The sequence below is a fragment of the Seriola dumerili genome, unplaced genomic scaffold (genome assembly GCF_002260705.1).
Source record: "Seriola dumerili isolate Sdu_G_001 unplaced genomic scaffold, Sdu_1.0 BDQW01001414.1, whole genome shotgun sequence".
NCBI lineage: Eukaryota > Metazoa > Chordata > Actinopteri > Carangiformes > Carangidae > Seriola > Seriola dumerili.
In genome coordinates, this window is record NW_019175669.1 from 146344 (window position 1) to 167468 (window position 21125).

At 40.5% G+C, this 21125-nt stretch overlaps 1 protein-coding gene across 1 annotated transcript; it reads left to right on the top strand.

Annotated features, from left to right (window-relative positions):
• Positions 1–8691: 8691 nt before the first annotated feature.
• Positions 8692–21017, top strand: cunh11orf53 (chromosome unknown C11orf53 homolog). Its single transcript, XM_022768090.1, has 5 exons — positions 8692–8813; positions 9857–9957; positions 17221–17260; positions 17529–17833; positions 19358–21017. The coding sequence occupies exons 1-5, from the start codon at positions 8804–8806 to the stop codon at positions 19790–19792; spliced, it is 891 nt and encodes a 296-aa protein (XP_022623811.1). The 5' UTR covers positions 8692–8803; the 3' UTR covers positions 19793–21017.
• The last annotated feature ends 108 nt before the right edge of the window (positions 21018–21125 follow it).

The window sequence follows — 21125 nt, forward strand, 5'->3', positions numbered from 1 at the left end:
CCTGTCTGCCGCTCGCTCTCTGATCGAATGTGTGTTTACTCTATAGATCCAGGAGGGTAGAAAAGTCTAAAAGTCTTTTTGACTTCTCACAGTCCAGTTATTGATTTCCTCTTTCTCAACCATGTTTACTTATTACATTTAAAGGTATTTTCAGTTTATTTGTTCTTCTCTCTCTAAGTGCTGTGTCAGTCAAACGCCTCTGACTTCACCTGTCTCTTACTGCCCTCTAGTGGATAAAGAGGAAAGTGACTCAGCTGTCATGACTGAAGGAATCCACTAGAGGTCAGTCTGCAGCCACACAACATTTGTTAATGGACACATGTTGCTGCTACTCTCTCTTTCTTTACAAGGTTCATTAATTGAGTTTAAGTTCTGAACTGAACAAATAAAAACCCTGTAAAAGTTTTTGTGTTAACTCAACCCCATCAAGTTGTCAAAATATAAACACATCCATAAACTTAAACCTGCACAAATCACAGATTGAATCACAAATCAAAATGGCAAAAGTGACTGTTTATGGAGATTGCAAAAAAGAAATTAAATTTAATAAAACTCTACTCTGTTATTTTTAGTGCCTATAAAATGTAACATCCCCTTTTTGAAGGTTTGATTTTTTTTTTGTCTATATTCTTTCACAGTGATTGACAGAAACAGATCTCTGCAGGGTGACCTAAAAACTGCAAGTATTCTTCCCCTTTAAGGAAACACACCTTAATCATCACCGGTGCACCAACTGGTCACATGACTTCTGAAACCTCGGTTAGTTGACAACAGATCATCTGTGTGCAGTCAAAGGGTTTCAGATGGTTAGAGCAGACTGCCAGAAACCTGTGTAATGTTAGATTTACACAAGGATATCAATACCCAGGTTTTGCATGTGTGGTGTCATGTTCTTTGCACAGATCCCAGATAAGGACGCTAACAGGGACACAAGTGTACAAGAGCAGAAGATGAGTAAAGTTGAATTATCATTGATGTTGTGACACAAAGGGAAAAGCAACGTGTATAAGCAGAGACACAGCAGAAGATAGAATTACAACAAAAGTAAGAGTAAATGAAACCGGAGTAGAGCTCGTACATGAGGTGTGAAGATACAGAGTAAACTTTGAATATGTAGTTCGGTCATTATGTGGTCATGTCTTGAAAAGAAAACAGAAGGTGCACGTGACTAATGTGGCTGCTGATACAGCGACACCGTCACTTTATAATGCGTCATCCACTTGCAACCAGATTTTGGTGACGTGCACACAATGAACAGCAATGCTGTAAAAATGTGACGATGTTAAAGATACACATTTAATCCAGGTTATTGCTGCTCGGAGAAGAACTCTGCCTGCAGCAGTGGATGCTGAAACGCAGTCACAGTCACAGTCGGCCTCTGTGGGGCGCTGTAGTTACACTTTGAACATTCAGCTTTTTGATGCAGTGGAATGTCTCACTGTCGGTCACCGTGAATATGTGACGCAATCCAACATTCAGGAGTTTGTGTTGAGCAACTTTCTGCAACGTCCGCCCTCACAAAATAATATAATGAAGAGACATGAAATGAACCCGTCAATGAGCAACGCTGAAGCATGTTAACATGTGACTTCTGCTGTTTTTAGTGTTAATGCACAAAAATGAAAATATGAACGTGTGTTTTGAGCCGTGCATTCAGCTTGTCTTGTTTAATTTGGACTTTTAGATCATGAAAACTCACATTGTTGTTGTTAATGTATATGTTTTATTTCATAAAGTAAAACCTGGTAAGCTGGTGGTTATATTTAGTTTTAAGTTTTTTAATTCTGTTTGAACCCTCTGTGTATTTTATTCTACACAGTCGGACGTTGTTTCCGTGTTTACAAGCTGAAATAGAAAAGCCTTCATGGCGTAATCACTGTTGTGTTGTATTAGCCGCACACAGAGGGAGTATGGGGTCATATGGAGACATCAGAGCACATCTGGACAGCCCCATCCTCTCAGCGGCAGAGTGAGACTGTGCAGCTCAGTGGGATCTCTTCCTTCCTCTTCTGTCCCAGATGTCCGTTGCAGAGGAGAGCTGTGCATCCCTCTTATCTCTGAGTCATTAACTGATAAAAACTCCACACAGCAGTCTGCACACATAACATCATCCCTTAAAAAAAAAAAAAAGAAAAGTACACAGTGTCACAATACAGCTATTGACAAGGAAGTCGGCTCCTGTAATTCAGTGTAAATACCAGGCAGGACTCAAACGTGCCATGTTGATGTGGAAACACTGGTCACTGTGGTGGATGGTGGAAAGTGTTTTCTTGTGTTTGCTCCTGTGAAATTCTCCTTCACTTTCCCTCTGTAAAGTCTGACTGGGTGAATGTGCTGGGTCAAAGGTTGCAGGTATTAATAATAATAATAATGATCAATCAAATTTGGGATGTTTTAACTGTGGAGATCAAACTTCACAGAAATATAAATAATAGCTGATAAAAAAATAGCAAACACATAGCTCCAGATATAAAGTATGTTTTAAATAACATGACATTAGAATAATGTAATGTACATCGCAAGATAACATGGTTTAAAATTAAGTTGTCAGAGGATCTGGAAAATAATCCATTTACTAATCTTATTCCAGAGCTTTCAGTCGGATCTCGTGGCTTCACGTGGAGTTTGGTAACTCTTCATCTGCTTGTATTGTCATTTAGATCATAATATGAACTGTAACCTGGATTCATGGACGTCATCTCTGTACTTCCATGGATGGATTAATGAATGGGCCCCGGGGCCTCAGGGGGTCAGGGGACTCTGCTGCATTGATGTTATAGCAGTAAAAGAAGTTGACAGAGGAGTATCTCTGCGCTCAGACAGTATAACCTGCATCACATATTTTATTATGATATTTTCTGTTGTGTTGTGTAAAATCTGTGGATCTCGTGTCAGAGGTTTAAACAGCCTCTTAATCCGCAACATGGGCAAAATCAAAGGTTCAGTTTTCAATCGGCAGCTGGACTTGACAGTTACAGTTAACCTGCAAAAAGCTGCTGAAACAGACTCAAAATGACTAACGCCACCCAGTAGGAGGGGCCCTTTCACATGTCTGTGCCCAGGGGCCTATTAACTACTGATCTGTCCCTCTGTGTTTCTACATGTCTGAGGCTGAAACCAGAACTCATTTTCATTTGTGATTATTTAACTTCCTCTCGTGAATTTTAGGAATGACTGTTTAAATCTGACCAACAGTTCAAAACCCAAAGATCTTAGAGTTACAATATTAACCCAAGAAACTAACGAGAGAATGGTTGGCAACCTAAATATTGTTGATTGATCTTATGTCTAACAAACTGATTATTGACTAATTGTTTCAGCACTTTAGTCAGGATGTTAAAATAAAGAAATGTTGCTGACAAATCAACACTAACTAGATGTGTATAGAGTCAATAAAATTTAATAATAATAATCTTTATTTATACAGCACTTTTCAAAAACTACATCACAAAGTGCTTGACAAAGACAGAAGAAAATAAAATCAATAAAATCAACAAATCAAAGAGAAGAAAAACAATTAAAACAGTTTAATAGTAATGTAATGAACAACAGTTAATGCAGTTGAGACAAATCAGGTGAAACAATGAACATCATTCAGAGCCCTGCAGGCCACTGTTAGCAGCTAACTTAGCTGCTTTTAGCTAAAACAACCACAACAAACATACTGCTTTCAAACTGCAGACAGAGGTCTGCTACTGTGTCTGCAAACCTAATGACATCCCATCAGCCTAATGTGTTTGTGCTAATTAGCAAAGATATGCTAATGAGCATTTGGCATAATTAGCAAATGTTAGGTGGCTAACACACTCAACTAAGATAGTGACCTTACAGTAAACATTCGAGCCTGTCTGCATCAGCATGTTAACATGGTCATTGTCAACATGTTAACATGCTGATGTTAGCATTTAGCTCAGAGCAGCACTGTGCCTTATGCAGCTCCACAGTGAGGCTCGTCAAGTGTTTAAAAACTCTAGGTCTTAAGGAGTATATAGAATATATAATAATTATAATAATAAACTCTGTTTATGCTGCACATTTCTCAACAGAGTTACAAACAAGAGAAAAACAAACGCATCACAAAACAGAAGTTACATGTAAATATAGATTGTCTGTATCATGGGAAAATAAAAACAACAACATATCAAACTTTCATAAAAGCCTCTCGATAAAAGAAGGTTTTAAAAGACACTAAAGATGTAGCATGTCGGATTTCGATTGGTTTGCCCCCGGACCTTTAGTCACCAGCCGAGACCTTGGAGTAGGTAAAATAAATGAGCAGATGCAGCCTGTGTTGTGTGGCCGTATTGGGAAGTTATTTAGTTTAATGAAAAGCTGTTCTGTAGCTGCAGTAGCACACTGAGCTCCTATACACTCCTATTTTCTTTTTTTTATTCTACACATCTTCCTCCCTTGTCGGTGCCTGGTGTCTACATTACCGCCTGGGCGGGTGACGGTCCTGGCAGGGACCCGGGTGTGTTCTGCTTGTGGTGGCTTCTGTAGCCCGGAGCCACAAGTCTTCAGCAGAGACGTGGCTGCAGAGGTCTGGGGAAACTCCACAGGCCCTGATTGTTTTCATTTGCAAACTTGTAATTGACAGTGACTCAATCGATACGACTTGAGGCGCTTTTCTCAACAAAGACACAAAAGGCACCATGCCACTTATTCCTCGTACTCCTGTAAACAAACTTTGATGTGTAATGTTGTTGGAGTTCCCCCTTTAACTCAGTCCAACTGCCTGCACGTCCTCCAACATGCTGCACTGACACATGGCTGCAACAATAAAAGAGAGAGAGAGAGAAATCATTTGCAGATATAAGGCTGAAACATGATGTTTCTGAAGATGTGCCTGATGTTGTTGACACAAAAGACCAAAGGTATCAACAGGAGGAGCGTCTCGTCAGCCGAGGGAGTGATATCAAATGCGTAACGTAAACAAACAAACAAACAAACACTGAGATAAGAGATTTAATCTTGCATAATTAGAGGTCAAGGCTTTAAAAATATATGCTCGACACGATTTCTTTTATTATTCATAAACTTTTCCTCTTTCATTTTTAGTCAAAGTGCTGAACTCTGGCTCTAATGTCAAAGGAATAAAAGACCCTCGAGTCGCAATTTGCTCAAACACAAAAGACTTAACGAGATAATTTAAGACCATTTAAGAACAACAGAGAAAAACTTTAAGATTTAAGAAGAGAAAAGGCAAAGTTTAACAGTTTTATTAAACTTTAATTGCTTATTGATAAATTACAAACTCACAATCTCTGAAGGTTTTTTGAAAATAAATTAACAGACTCAGTTTCACAAAAGAGGGTTAAGAACTTTTCAGATTTGTTTTTTCTTTTTTCTTTTGGGTTCATCAACTCATCGGATATTTTTGAAGGAAATAACTCGTGTAAAAGAGGAAGATAGAATCTGAAATGAAAGCTGACGTAAATTACAATAATATTTTATATGTATTTTATTTTTTAGTTTTGAAGTCACTGAGATTTTTCAATGTGTCATGAATTGTTTCAGTCTGACAGTGGCACCAGACTGTTATTAAATCTGTCCTTAAATCTTGATCCCTCTCAGTGACAGGGTTTTAATTCTTATTAGCCCGTATATAAACTGCGCTCCTCACTTTTAATGTGCAGATTTATAAACCCCTCGGAGCAGACAGGTTTGCAAGAGGATGAGCAAAATGCATTTAGAAAAGCCAGAGCACGTATTGATCATATATGTTCACGCAGTCACTTCAATTACACACACAAGAACGAAGGAGGGTTTACATTTGTTGGTTTTCCTGATTCCTGGAAGGGCGTTTGAACTACTTCTTTCTGTAGGTTGTATAATTCTGGGACGTTATATTAGACCATTCAGTCTCTTTATCAAGCACCTGTTGCCGTGTGTGTTCAGGTTAATGAATATACAACTGGAGGGTTTTTGATAATCTGCATGTGGGGTGGGGGTGGGGGTGGGGGTGGGGTGGGGTTCTTCAATAGGCCCCCCAGAGTCTAGGATCACACTGAGGGAGATGTTTTGTTTTCCATTTATATTAATGATTTAGCTTCAGATTAAAGCTTCTATCTCAGGAGTTGAAGTCGATGATTGTTCTTATTAAACACAGGTGACGTAGGTTTAGAGCAGCAGATAAACTTGTATATGGAAGATATTGTTTTATGACTAAAGCTTGAAACTTTCTCCAATGCTTCTACAAACCAGACGGTTCAGATGTGACCTCTGGGACAGGGCGGAGCCTCCTGGAGTAATGAGTGTGGTTCAGACCAAACTAGCATGCTAGCCTCTGTCCGCTAATGTGCTAGCTAGTCATGTAATCCCATATAACATGCAAGCTATAGCTACCTTAACACCTACCTTTTGCAGTCTTGGTGCTCCAAGCAAAATAACGTCACATAGCCAGAGCAGCAAATCAATTAAACAATAATGCAATTTAGGCAAAGATATACATGATTATAATGGAGAGTAATGCGGCAAAAACTGGAAAAATCCAATGCTGAATTCACGGACGTCTCGAGGTCACCAGAGGTCAGATACAAATTGCCTCCATGTCTGAAATAAAACCTCGGCCTGTGTAGATTTTATGCTGAAACTTTCATGCTTTAGTCATAAAATGCAGTTTGTTTTCCCACCAAGACAAACATGGAACATTTTAGACTAACTTCAGCTGTTTTTGATTTTTGTCCAATCCGCTGATCACAATAAATATCCTGGCTTGACGCTGAACGAGCAGATGACGTGGAAAAGAAGCTGTTGGTGTTGTAGCTCAGTCAGCGGGTGGAGCACTGGGATCTGAACTGATCTGTGACTCCAGATTTATACACAGCTCACGTGAACCTTAAAACAACATTTGCATTTATTTAATATTCCTCTGTGACATATTGCTGAGTGGGACCTGCCGCCCCTCACTCAGCTGTCTCACTACTCACCGACCACCGCCTGGAATTGAGAGATGACTTGTCCGTTCACTATCCACGGCGTCCTCGTCTTCTAATGTAATACCACGTGTCTCCCTCTTTCTCTCAGAGAGAGCAGAACGCAGAGGTTCAGGGGAGCGAGTAGAGAATAGTTCATGGATCGCAGATGGCGTCGTTCTGACAGATTAAAAAACGTTAGAAAAGTAAAATGTCAAATTTGAATTGGCAAATACACCTGGGCTCGCCCTCCTACATAAAGATTGTGTGTGGGGAAACCCCGCAGTACAGATACATTAATAACCTTGCTTCATTAAAAACTTGCTCATTAGCAAAATAAAACTTCTGGCCCAACATACTCCCGGGTCCTCGGCCCATATACTTCCACATCTGGGCAGATTCCAGCTGTTATCCTGAGGTATTGACGGACAGCCGAAAGAAAAGAATTGGTCCAGATGTGACAATCATGCTGTGTACGGGCCAGATTCGGGCCAGATTCGGGCCGTGGAACCGGGCGTTAACTGGGCCAGAAGAAAACAGATTTATTTTGCAATTTTAGCCTCAAATGCTCTGAAACGTTTTATACAGTGTGTGTATTTGTATCAGCGTGTCACAGTGATAGGAAGCTGAATGTGCTCCTGAGCTTGGTGGTTCTGTTGTGCAGCAGGTCGCTGTTTACCTTGTTCACGTTCACTGCATCAGTTTACCTGCGCCAGGTGAATAACGGCGACCACCACCTGTGAGTCAGAGCAACATTAAACATATTGGATGATCAGTGTGTCAGAAGCTCTGTTTAAAAGTGTCACACCAAACTGCATGCAAATCCACGCAGGCATAAACTGTGCCACTCTAATGTTTCGTTTATCTCACTGGTGTCGGTGTCTCTATGAACTCGAGCGCGGCCCGGTGCGACCGGGTTCAGTCTTTATCATGCCGGCATCACACAGAATGGGGAAACTCATGTAAATGTTCGTTGATGCCGTTCACGTTTTCTACTCCAGGGTCTCGGTGAGAAGACTAAACACCGCGGTTCAGCCAGGAAACATTGGAAGAGCTTTGTTTTAGCTCCAGACACAAACTGTTTAGCTGAGCCGAGTGCGCCTCCAGCTTTTCTCCCGTCTCCTTCCAACCCAAGGTCGAGATGATTCATTTGTTTTTAGTTTGCTCACAGTGTTTTATACAAATTTCAGCATATCCGTTCGAGTACAGAATTACACAATAATGGTTTTTTTATGCAAAAAATGTCTGTCTCTCTTTTTTTTTTTTTTTTTTTGTTTTAATATCATTTTGGCAGGAGGCTTCAGAGTCGTTTCTCAACTGTCGGACCTGGGATGCAAACCCTCGGCTCGCAGTCACGAGAAGATGCTCTGGTTATTTCTGAGCTGCAGGTTTTATTTACTCCAGAGAGAAAACAAAAAACACAAAACCAGCAGAGAGAAAACTCCTGCAGCTACAAATCAAAAATGTGGAAACAATACATCCTTTTTAAAATTTGGGTGCTGAGCGGGGGCTCGTGGAGGAGTGGCACGCTGCTTCCCAGTCTCTCTTCCACGCTCCTGATGCTTCCTAACCCCCTAATCTTGACTGCAGATGCAAATAGTCTAAAAAACGTCCCTACCAAACATTTGCATTTAAACAAATAGATAAAGGTCATTTTGAAAAGCTGCCTCCTCATGACTGCAGTGTGAGGTGGCATGTTCCATGTGTCCCTGCCCTCCTGACAGCCTGGTTAAAGCTCCCACCGTGGCACGCCACTCCACTCAGTATGGTGCTGCACACTGGGATTTAACTACTGTAGGCAAATACAGCAGAGGGACAACAGAGAGGCCTGTGTGTGTATGAGTGTGTGTGCATGAGTGTGTGTGTGCATCAGACTGCTCAACAGCATCATGGACACAGGTGAGACACATTTATTTATATACTAACAGCTGTCTTTGTAACGTTTGAGAGAGTTTACTGCAAGAATCATTTTTTTTTTAACCTGTTGAACATCTGATTTTTTTTAATTATATTAATAATTGCATGAGAAAAATTTGTAGAAACTTTTTTTTTTTTTTTTTGAGTGACAACTTAATTTATATTTAGTCAATAATTAGAAGGTTTCTGTGCCTGTTGAATCAAGAGTTTTCTTTGCTGATGTTGATTTCCTATAAGAACCAGGTCAGTTTAGTGTCTGTGCTGCAAAAAACATATAGGACAAAGTAATATGTCATAAAACATATTCTAAATACAGTTACTCTATTGCTTTAAATATCAAGCACTTGTAAGCTAATTAATATCATGCATAATGTATATTTGAACATGGAATAATACCGTACTGGATGATAGAGTCTTTTTGAGTTTAGTTTTTTTTTTTTACATCTCATATTTTCAAGAATCTCACTGGCCGAGCAAAGTTGGGGGCTTATCTAAAAGATCCATTCAAAAAGCTGAGATCTTTTACATAAAGTTTTTTGCATGCAATATCCGTTTGCATAATAAAGTTTGCATTTTCATTGAGTTTATGCTTCTGCTTCCCAGGAATGTCCCCAAATCACACCAGCACACCTTTCAGATTTGTGACAACCAACATAAATTATGCTATTATTATTATTATTATTATTATCATCATTATTATTATTATCATTATTAATGCATGCGGTGTTTGTTATCTTAATTTAAGTGCTTAATTAACCCTCCGGCCTGTGTGAGCGGGTGTTTGGAGTAAATTGCGTCTTTTTAGCTGTCCATTTGCATCGACCAAACCAAAGGCAATTTCCATGACATTTACACACCAATCCCAAAGACTCATTCACGTATATGCATAAAACTGTGAAACATTCAAATGAACACACATTTGTGGGGATGGATGAAAATTTGTATGAAGTTGTGTTACAGTCAAACTGTGTCGAATGTTCTTCAAATGTGTTTTTGTTTTTTTTGTTTTTCTCCGTTGTGTCCAGAATATTCGAAGAGAGTGTACCAAGGCGTCCGAGTCAAGCACACGGTCAAAGACCTGCTGGCGGAGAAGAGGTCCAGGCAGACCACCGGGACCAGATACAGTGTGAGTGTCTAAGCCGCTCTGCTTTTGTCCCGTCTCGTCTCTTCCCACTTCATTTTTCTCCCAAACCAAACAGCACGACCACAGTTGACATTCTGTTGGGAGCACAATTAAGAGGTCGGCTTTTACAAATCTCCCCTCCTTGTTTACACTCTGGCTTGTTTTGTGGAGTAACGATCCATGGTTGATCCATTGACCACCTGTACCCCCACCCCACCCCACCCCACCCCACCCCACCTCTGTCTCCGCTCCCCTCGAGTGCTCGCAAAGCCAATCTGTAAATAGCTGAGCACGGCGTGTGTGGAGAGAAACACAAAGCGCCAAGTCCCATGTCGACCTCACAAAAGAGCACTGACACAATGCTCGCAATGGCGACGGTCATAATCTCCCAAAAACTGCCCCGAGGTTGGAGGCGGGGGCGTGGTGGGAGGGTTGAGGTGGACAGGCAGCACAGAGAGACAGAGAAAGGGGGCATGTGTAGGAGGCTGCCTATGCAAAGTTTAATCCACACACACCTGCCAGCTGACATTGTCCTCCGCTGTGTACAGGCCGCAGACAAACCTCCTATTGTTGTCTGAGAAACGCACATCAACACACACTCTAACACACACACACACATACACACAGTCAGAGAAATCAAACTTTAGACGTCTGCGTGCACAAGCAAGACTGGCTTTTCATTTTCCACATGCTGCCAGTCAAAAGGCTTTTTACAGAACAGGTTCATTGTTTGGTTTCTGTTCAGCATCGGCATGTCCACTCTGTAGATAAGCTAACGACTCGGGAGGAAGACAAAGAGAAAATACCATCAGATGCAACAAAACCTCCCCTCCTCTCATGCAACGCTTGTCATGATGATTCCAGCTCAGGACTTTACGTGTAACAGAGAGATCACAACCACGAGATCCTGTGAGATACAAGACGACAAGAAAACCACAGTAACTTGTTAATTCCTGGTTTTGTTTTCACAGCGATCAGCTTTTACATTAAAACAGGTGACTGGTTTTAATGTTGTGACTGATCTTTGGAAATAAATTCAACGTACACTGGGCACATGTGAGCCGGTGTAAACAGGAAGTAGATTGTCAAAAGTACCACAAACGAGGAAACGGCAAAGACCACACTTGTATTTTAACATTCATGTTGCTCCCACCACTGGAAGCCGAGGCGGATGAGACCCAATCAGGGCGACTGTTGGCGTTTACGTCATCGTCTCTTAAGGTCTCTGTTTTTGCCCTTCCAGAATAAAACACAACCCTGAGGTTTTCAAATTAAAACGCGTACAGCAGTGATTCCAAAAGTCTGTTCTTGTTTTTCTTCTGGAAACTCGCAGCAAACGAGATGAGTTTTGAACCTAAATCGTTTTAGTGTGGATGTAGCCCGTGTTTCCTCTGGGTACTCTGGTTTCCTCCCACAGTCCAAAGACGTGCAGATTAGATTAATTGACGACTCTAACTTTCCCGTAAGTGTGAATGGTTGTTTGTCTCTATGAGAAACTGGCGACCTGTCCAGGGAGCGCCCTCCCCCGCTGTCAGCAGGGCTTGTTCCAGCCCTCCTGCGACCCTCAGAGGACAAGCAGTCGTGCTAATGGATGAAGTTTAGGTCCAGATGTGTCTTGTAGCTTCATTCCCTGACATTAAGGACAAGGCTGATCTTATTCTACAGACTTGTATCATCAAAACCCACAAAAAGAGGGAAACCAGTCGAACCGGTGTGTGACTGAGCTTATTCCTCTGTGACGTCGAAAAATTTCCTTTCAGATCTTAAATATTTCGACTGCACAACATTACATATTCATGACTAAATGGAAGTAGCTTTTAGCAAATGAAAGCTTTTATATCTCACCTGTTTCACTAGAGGCCAGTGGGGCGTTATTATTGGATTTTAGTCTTTTCATGGGATTTGTTGACGATGAAAAATAATTGGAAAAATGCAAAACTTTATCCTTTTTTAAATCTGCTTCTTTTTGTGAGCAGAACCAGAACTTGCGTCACTGTTGAGTGAGCAACTGTTGTGCATTTCACTGAACGGTGCAGCAGCAGAATATTGTCGCTGTGTTTCATCTTGAAACACATGCAAAGAGTGTGTGATGCATGCAGGAGCAGCAGCAGGAGGCTGGAGAGGAAACAAGTGTCTCTGTCAGGGGTCAGTGAGTCCACAGGTGAGACAACAACAGCAGCAGCTAGTCTCTGCTTTACTCTGGAAAATAGGAACAACGACATCGCTAACTGTTGAAGTGATAAAAAATACAGACTTCAAACTCCATCAATATTTTACAGTTGATTCCAATTTGCATCTATACTGTTGAATGCTATTTTCATTCCCAACTGCCCTACATCAGATATTTTCAAAATAAAGTGAACAAAATGCAGCATTAAAGTGACACTGTATAATTTTGAAAAGAAAAAAACACAAACACATTATTCCTTTTTAACAAATTCAAATTGAATTGATAAGCAATAAAAAACAACCTTGATCAATTCAATACACAGAGTGGCTGTGCTGCTACAGTCTTAGTTGTTCTGGAAAGTAGTTTTTATGATAAAGTAGTTCCACATCTATATGAAGTCTAACCGACACATACTGTATTTGAAAGGCCGTCCTTCCACCGCGCTGAGCTGTAAATGCAGGAATAGACAGGTGACTAATTAAAACTGTCTTAGTAAGATGTCGCTGCTTCAGGTGCAAGTGTCTGGACTCTACTGGAGGATGAGCATCTTTCTCTTCCTCTCATCTGACCACATCACCTGTCTCCACATCGCTGCAGACCATCCGCCCTGCTGTAATATCCCTCTGTATGTGACTGTGGATGGACTGTTGTGTCTGACAGTCTGATCTCGTGCTGCATTGATAATCTCAGTCACCTGAGGAGCAGCTGCTCTCCTGTTTCTCTTTACGTATCTCGCTAATGCACGAGCATCACACAATGTCCGGCCATGTTTACGGACGTCTCTCCCCCACAGATCTAAATGCAGATGTCACTTTAGTCACCGTTCCCATGGAAACACCAGCCAGTTGATCGGCCTCAGCCATCCGATCAACCCTCTTTCACGGTCCCTCAGATCTTTTCCTCTTCACATCTCCGTATAAAATCAGACTCAACTCTTCCTGCTCAGCATTTTAAAACATGCAGCAGAGCATGATGGGATATCAGCTGCTTAATTGTACCATGCAGTGAACCTGTGTGGAAGCATCTGCACTCATTATGTTTCTCCACTCATTTACTCAGGTTTAAACTGTAGTTCGTCACCCGTCTGTGTCTGTCCTGCGTCTCAGCACCTTTTGCACGCACTGTTTACATGTATGTTTATAAATGGTGCTTTAAGCCCTAATGATGGACAAAGACGCACAATAACTAAAGCCGTCCACCTCTTTATGTTAGCTGATGCTTCTCTTTTATCACTGAGAATAAAGGGCCATTGAGAGAGAAGAGCAAACTCTGACCACAGAGTGAGTCTCTTCGTGTCGGGACACGGAGAAAGTCAGAGTGACAATATAAAGATCCTGCATTATTTCACTTCATCGGCTTCTCTTCACTGGGAACGTTTCTGTTTAAGGTGGACTGCCCAAACATGCTGCTGTTACATAAATGATCTGGCACCGTGAGAACTGAAGGTGTGTGATGTAGAAAGCTCGAGTCGGGGGAATTTTTTTTGTTTATTTTTTTGCGGTTTGTGACGCATCTCTGGGTGAATGTTAATGATGATGAGCAACAAGAGCTGTAATGATTCATGTGCTCAGATAAAATAACAATTAATGGAACTGATACAAAAAAATAGAAATTATTTAAAAAAAAAAAACAAAATCCTGAAAAATTAAGAACATGTTGAATATGAATGAGTTTAGAGGAAGTGCAGCTGAAGCAGTAGAGCGAGAAGTCTGGTCTGTGGGAATATTATAAAATATGCGTGTGGATGTTCACTTAGTAAAGGATGAAACAGATGCGACTCTTTTTAAAATATCATGTAACAGGTAGTGGGAATATGAGGAATAAAAGAGTGTTTTGCATAGGAAGGAAGAGTTTTTTTTTTTCTGTGAAATAAGCTAAATAACTCCATCATTATCCTCACCCCCCAAACCCCCCCAACCCCCCACCTCTCCTCCACCACAAACACACACACTCACTCTGTGCGACAGCCTGAGCTTGAGTGAGCTGATTTCCATACACAGCCTTCAGAGATGCACTGAGCCATACCTGGGCCACATGAGGAAGTCTTGGCACTGGCAAATCACATTCAAATTCTGCCCTCAAAATTTGTTTGCCTCCCAGCCAACACTGGCTTAATATCAACTCTTTCATGCTAGCAATATGCAAACAAGCCTGTCAAACCTTGTCTGTGTGTCCCTGCACTCTGCTCCTCTCCGACGCTGCTTTTAGAACAGAAACAGACTGAAACTCAAATTATTTGTGTCGTTGGTCAAAATAAGAACGCACGCATCTTAATGAAACATCAAATCTATTCTCTATTCAAGATAATGTGAGAGAGATGAATCGGCAAACAGGATGGATCATTCCCTGCAGGTGTAAAGTATCCATAGAACTAGATTTTTCCAACAACAAAAAATGAATTTTCGGGGGAATAAATTAGGAAGTTGTAGGTTTAAATATTTCAGCTGGAACACACTGATAGAGTGGGAAAAGAAAACGATAAAATAAGACAAAAATATGTATTATAGCACAGTTCCTCAGTCTCTTCTGGATTGTAAGAGTCCAGCGTTAGTGAATCATTAAATGTGAATTTGATCATTTATTTTCAAGAGCCTAGAGAGAGATTCAAATTGCTAATAATATTATGATTTATATATGTTTTAAGAATTCATAATATTTATTAAACGGATATCGGTGTACCAGCGTTACAAGTCTGGGCCTTAGGAGAAAAACAGTTGTTCATCGAGTGTGATGAATAAACATTTAGAGATGAAATAAAAAAACACCCTTGATCAAACGTGCCGACTCACTTACAGGGAAGTATAAGAGTAACAAGTGATTAAATGACTAATGACACGTAACACGTTCTCCGAGCAGGAATAACCACCAGAGATAATGATTAACTTTATGTCTGATCTATTCCTCACTGTTTTTTGTTTTTTTTAAACTTTGGATAATTGTATTATGATTTAGTTCTCAAATGTTTTGGGTTGTGACCTTTTGAATGAAGCAACATGTCTTTTCACCGAGCGCAATTTAGTGCAGCAAAAATATTTCTTTCACTGCTCTTTATCCTGTTTATCATCACTCGACCCCTCACATGAATCGTGACCCTGTGTGGGTGTCGAGCCTCAGGTTGGGGACCACTGCATTGTAATCTGAAGAAACTATATTGTGATATTGCTGTGTGAGGTAGATGTGTTGTCCTTTGACTGTAATATATGGCCACAGAGAGTAGGAAGTAAGAGCTGCACGTTCTACTATTATTTACTCTGTATTATTTACTCTTGTGCTTATTCCTGGGCCTGTACTCTCGCCTCTTGTAGCTGCTGATTTCTTGTTTTTCCATTGCTTGTTGTGTGGATTGCCCACATTGTCCTCTGTCGTCTATACATCTCTGTATATCCCTATTTGTCATGTTAAATTTAATTTTACAAAATTGGTCAGAAGAAAAGTGAGCGAAATAGGAGCAGTGATTTCAGTAGGGAGAGTACTCAAAGATTTTCTTTCTTGCATTTTATGTTTATGGCAATAATAGCAATAGTCCACTGGTGATGATTTGAATTAAACAAATCAGGAAAAAACTGTTATTTATTTGTGAATGGAGGTGACCTGAAGGACACCACAAGGACAGTCCGATTGTTTATGTGTATGTCCCAGAGATATCTGAATGTATAATGTATAAAAATCTAGACATAGTTAATTCTGAATTAAATTTTACATAATTTCGTTATTTGAAAATAGGAAGGAATCACATGGGAATTTACTTATCTACAGTATGTGTAATTATGTGTGTTGTATTCATATTTTGTAGCCACATGTACATGTAATATGCAGAGGAAGTGTAGGTATAACTGCTATTTCATTTTCATTTAATGAAGGAGCCCCAAAGTGTTCATTTTTAAATAAATGACAAATTATTAAATAAACATCTATGTGGATATATTGTGTAAAATATAGCTATAAATGAACAATGATTTGCAGAATAATTTAAATGATTTTTAAAAATCAACTAAATGTTTTTTCATCATTCATACTTTCAAAATAATTTCTTGTAAGACATTTTTATTTCACACCACCACATGTAATGGGAAGGATTCTAAATTATTAATAATAATAATAAGAAGAAGAAGAATATATTTTTTTAATTTTAAGGAAAATAACGGCTGTAATACATTTAAAAACGTGCATTTTAAAATAAGTAGCTTAATTTTACAAAAATTAAATAAAAACTTAAGCTTTCAACACTAATTTCTCTCACCGACTCAAATCGCTATGATTGGCTGAGTAGCATCACGTGACCAGTGAAGCGCTGCAACGGTTAGAAAAGCTACGACGGTTAAAATAGAAACTCCGTCAGAAATAAATAATTCTCAGTAATTTCTAGGTTGTAGCTCCGGTTTCGGATAGGGCGGCATCCGGGTCCGGGTCCGGGTCCGGGTCCGGACCACCGTCCCGCCTAATAACGACCTTGGCTCTAGCTGGGTGATTCAGAATAACGTCGTCGCTGTAGCTAACGGGAGCTAACTAGCTAAACCTGCTAGCAGCTGTTGAACTTGCTAGCCTGAGAGACGCAGGGGCTGCAGGATTATATGGAAAGTGACACTATGAAATTAAATTTAACATGAAATAAAAGTGTTATTGGGCAATTTATGCAATATTGTTAACCTTCTAATTTTACTAGGAAATATTCATACTCTTAAGGCGAAATTTCTTAAATCAATTCCCTCATTTAAGTTGTTTCTCTTTGATCTTGAACGTTACTTTGAGTCTCTTAAATGTGTAACAAACAAGAAGTCCATGTCAGCAGTTATTATATATTCTGAAATGTTAGTCAGAAGAAGTTTGTCACTTTAAAATATGTATTTGTCCTTTTTTAAAGTATTTTTAGTGAGGTTTTTTTGCTGAAATTTTATGTTTATTTGTTATTTGTTTATTTTCAATTTAAGTAAAAAGGTGTTATTGGGGGAAATTCCATTATTATTCATTATTATTCTTACATGTAAGAAAGAAATAAGCACTTTCACTCCATTCCTCTGATGATCTACACTTTCACACATAACTAAAATACCACCCGGTTTGCACGGCTCACTAAAAGTCTCATTTCTGTGCCACAGGGAGGATCGACCACTCCACCTTCATTTGTCCAGATGCCAGGTGAGAACTGCAGACATCAAAGATCTCCATCATTCACTCCTCACTGCCTGCAACATAATTCTGTCAACACAGTCTCCATCAGCACTATCATTATTACTATACTTAATACTTGGAGGACCCCAGTCAGCATTTTGACTCTGCTGTCTGCACCTCTCAAGAATCTGAGAGGTGTAAACACTGTGGTTAGACAGAGCAGGCTGCCAATAATCACTGTCATCCACCGCTGCTGTGGGGAAGATGAGGATCTGATTTATATTGTTCTCCGCAGGGTCTCACATGCTGCCCAGCTACTACGGCATGAGGCGTCCCTTCATCTCCGACTCAGACTTCTGTCCGTCCACCAAGCAGTTTTCCCCCGACGTCTACTCCTCCACTCTGGGCGGTAAACCTCTGGGCTGCGATCCCTCCTCAATGACCAGCTACTCTTCCCTCATTGACAGCTACTACCCAGAGGCCTTTGGGGATTACCGCAGCGCTGCCACCTTCTCCAGCTCTGGAGGGTCCTTCCTGCCCTCGTCGGCCCTCTCATCCCTGCTGCCCCCCTTCAGTGGAGAGTCCTCACATCTGTTTCTGGTAGGATTGGGGATCAGGATTTGTGTTTGTTTATGACATACAGAAATGAAGAGAGAAAGGACGGTCATGGTCATGACTGGCAGGGATTCAGCAAAGTTTTTTCATTTACCACGTCATTGGTTTAGCAAGTGAGGAGTGTGTGTGCAAAGTGAGAACCCTACAGGAAATAAGAGGAACTGCAGGTTACATGAGTATTTTGGATTAAAGTAAAATTAGCACAGAGACATTCAAATAAAGTTGGACAAGAGACTATAAATTGTCCATTTGTCCAGGAATAAATATAAATGTGACCATCTCTGTTAGAAGTCCACTGGTTCCTCCTCTGTCTCTGTCTCCTCTGACAATAGTCATGTTCCCATATTAAAACTGAAACATTCCTCCTGTCCATACTGGACATTAGGAAATCTCTTCCCATACCTACTCCAGTCCTGATTCAAACTTCAGACAAATGAAATGATCATCTTCCACAGTCCTTTGCGTCCATGTCCCTCCTCTGTAGCTTAACCAGGAAATAATGGCCAGGGAAAAACAGGGGGAAGTTTAGACTGAAAACGCTGTAACGGTGGAAGATATCCACTTCATCCATCTAACTCAGACTAAAGATAAACTCCTGAATACATTTTGCACAGAAGACTCCCATCACTCCCACTGATAAAGGGATCTCTTCTATGAACAGGAAGAAAACCTGTTTTAATGTTCATATGTGAACCTGACTATTGTTAAAAGATAGACCTGTAATCCTGACTTTTAAAACCTACTGCATGCTGGGAAAAACAGAAAAACAGTGGAGTTCAGATAGTTTACTTCTCAAATGCAAATCTGCTGCTGCAGCTCAGCTCTTTTTACTGTTAAAACAGCTGTTAGTGATGTTCTGCTTCACATTTCTTGGTTCTTTAGTGTGTTCTTATATAATTTTTATATTTATGAGATGGTGACAGAGCAGCTCATTATACACCACGTCAGTTTTAAATGTCAGGTTTTATTGGTAGATGTACTATGTTGTACTTTGACAACAGAAGCATCAAAGCTGCTGTACTCACCAAGCAGTAGCTCTGTTATGTGTATGTGTGTGTCCACACTGACAGAGACAGAGTTGAGGTGTGTGTGTTGTGTGTGTGTGTGTGCGGAAAGTGAAAGTAAAATGTGACCTCTGTGAGTTTGAGCTGACAGGATGTAAAAACCTGGACGGACACGATGATGCTTCTGTTCGTTTGGCTCCTTACAGGAACTAGACTCTTATGTAGAGGTGGTGTTTGACACATGTGGATCCAGGTGTTTAAGTTACAGTCAGAGCTTGCTGTGCTGACGGTCTATCAGCACACTGTGAAGCAGGGTTTGAAAAGTGTGACAGTAAAGCTGCAGATTAACAAACTGCCTGTAAAGCTATGTAAAGCTGAGGGGAGCTGAGCATTCACATGGAAATTCTCTGTAGGTTCATCAGTACAATAGAAGTCGTGTTGTCTGATGTCAGAGAGGAAACTGATGAATGAATGATTCATCCTCTCCTCTCTTTTCCTGCCTCAGAGAGACTCGTGGGAACAGTCGGTTCCAGAGCCAGTATCCCAGGTGGACGCTCTCTGTGCGGACAGCCTGGCCCCCGTCAGCGTCCCGCCCTCCATGCCCAGCCCAGAGCCCCCGGGTAGCCCCTCCCAGTACCGGTCCACCAGCCGAGGCTCCTCCATGGGCTCCGTGTCCAGCAGCCAGCCCTACACGCTGCACCCCCTGGAGGACACCCACTACCACCCTTTAACCACCAGCAGCTCCTACCCCGTCCCCTCCTCCTCCTTCCCCTGTCCTCCCTACATGAGCAGCTCCGCCAGCGACCTGGTGTCCAAGATGGTGACGGAGGAGGCCGACGGCCACGGCAGCCTCCCGCCCACCGGCGAGGCTCAAGGCTCCTGGGTAAAAGAGGACGGGGTGAACTCCTGGTCGCCCTACGAGATCAGGAGGGCCTACTGACGGATGACTGGCTCACCTGGAGGTTTCACAGACACTTAAACCAGGAACCCAACGAGCACGAGAGAGGTGTTTGTTGATACGTGTTCAGTGCGTTTCCGGAGTATCAGTGTGTCGATATTACAGCCTGATGAGATGGAAGTCCCTGCTTATTTCTAAGAAACAAAAAAACAAAACAAAAAAAAAAGTCTTTTTGTATAATTTATATGAAAAAGGGTGAGAAATAACTCTAAACTCTCTAACCCTCAAACTGAAAATAAACAACAACAACATTTAGTGACGTAGTCAAGTTAATAAAATAGGACGGTCTCGTTCATGGTGTAAGATATGAGGATTAGTGTTTGTTGTAAAACCATGTGACCATGAACTTACATGGTTCTTGAACCACAGTGAGCACTTCTGCAGTTACCAGTGGGGTGTGGGGTAATCTGAAAAGATGAAATGATAATTCAGTAAAATGTACAGTATAAATATGTTAACATGTTTGTGTTTAGGTGAAAATACAGGTAGGATCTCAGATTAGTGTGACGCTGATATTTACTGTCCATATAACCAATAAACCAGCAGCTACAGGCCAACGCACAGGACCCCAGCCTGAGCAGAGACGTCAAGAGACACGGTTGAAATAACGGATAAATAGTTCAGATGTCGAGTTTCACACCAAACGAGTCACTGATTTAACACCAGGATCCACATCCAAGAAGATTATTGGTTCTTTTTTAAAGGAGCTCGTCAGATATACTTTAGTACAGAGTCTGTGAGTGGACATCATTCATGTGGAAAAATTAAAAAAAAAAAACAAAGAGCTGTTGTGGATAGAATTAAATTCTGTTGGGAGGGGCCTGGATCCTCTGACACTTTACTTTAACCCCCCCACTCTTTAGCACTCAAACAGCACTGTAAACATTTAATAACAAGTCACACTGTTACACAACTTAAAACTCTTAAAACTGTTTAATGAATGTTCATTATACATAAATACATAAATCTATCACTTCCTTATTTGTCTTTATTACCATTAAAAATGTTACTGAATCACTTACACTTGCTTTATTCTGGGTTAATATATATGAATATCAAAATAAGATGCACTTATTAATATTGCTTACAATGATTTTATTGTGTGTAATAAACCATGTAATTAAATTTAAATGATATGTTTACATAGTGAGTGAATTTACAGGGTGTGGCACTTAATGTATTAATTATACAAATGTATTTGAAACTACAGAACACATGATTACATATTATCAAAACTATATATTATCAGACATTCATTAACTATGATTACTTCAGTTAATAGACAAAAACATTAATAAACACTTATGAATATGTT

Bases quoted from the DNA above. Each gene is read 5' to 3' on its own strand.
- cunh11orf53 (XM_022768090.1), top strand. The intron at 17,261-17,528 runs GTGAGAACTGCA...TGTTCTCCGCAG, and splicing joins TTCATTTGTCCAGATGCCAG to GGTCTCACATGCTGCCCAGC. The intron at 17,834-19,357 runs GTAGGATTGGGG...TTCCTGCCTCAG, and splicing joins AGTCCTCACATCTGTTTCTG to AGAGACTCGTGGGAACAGTC.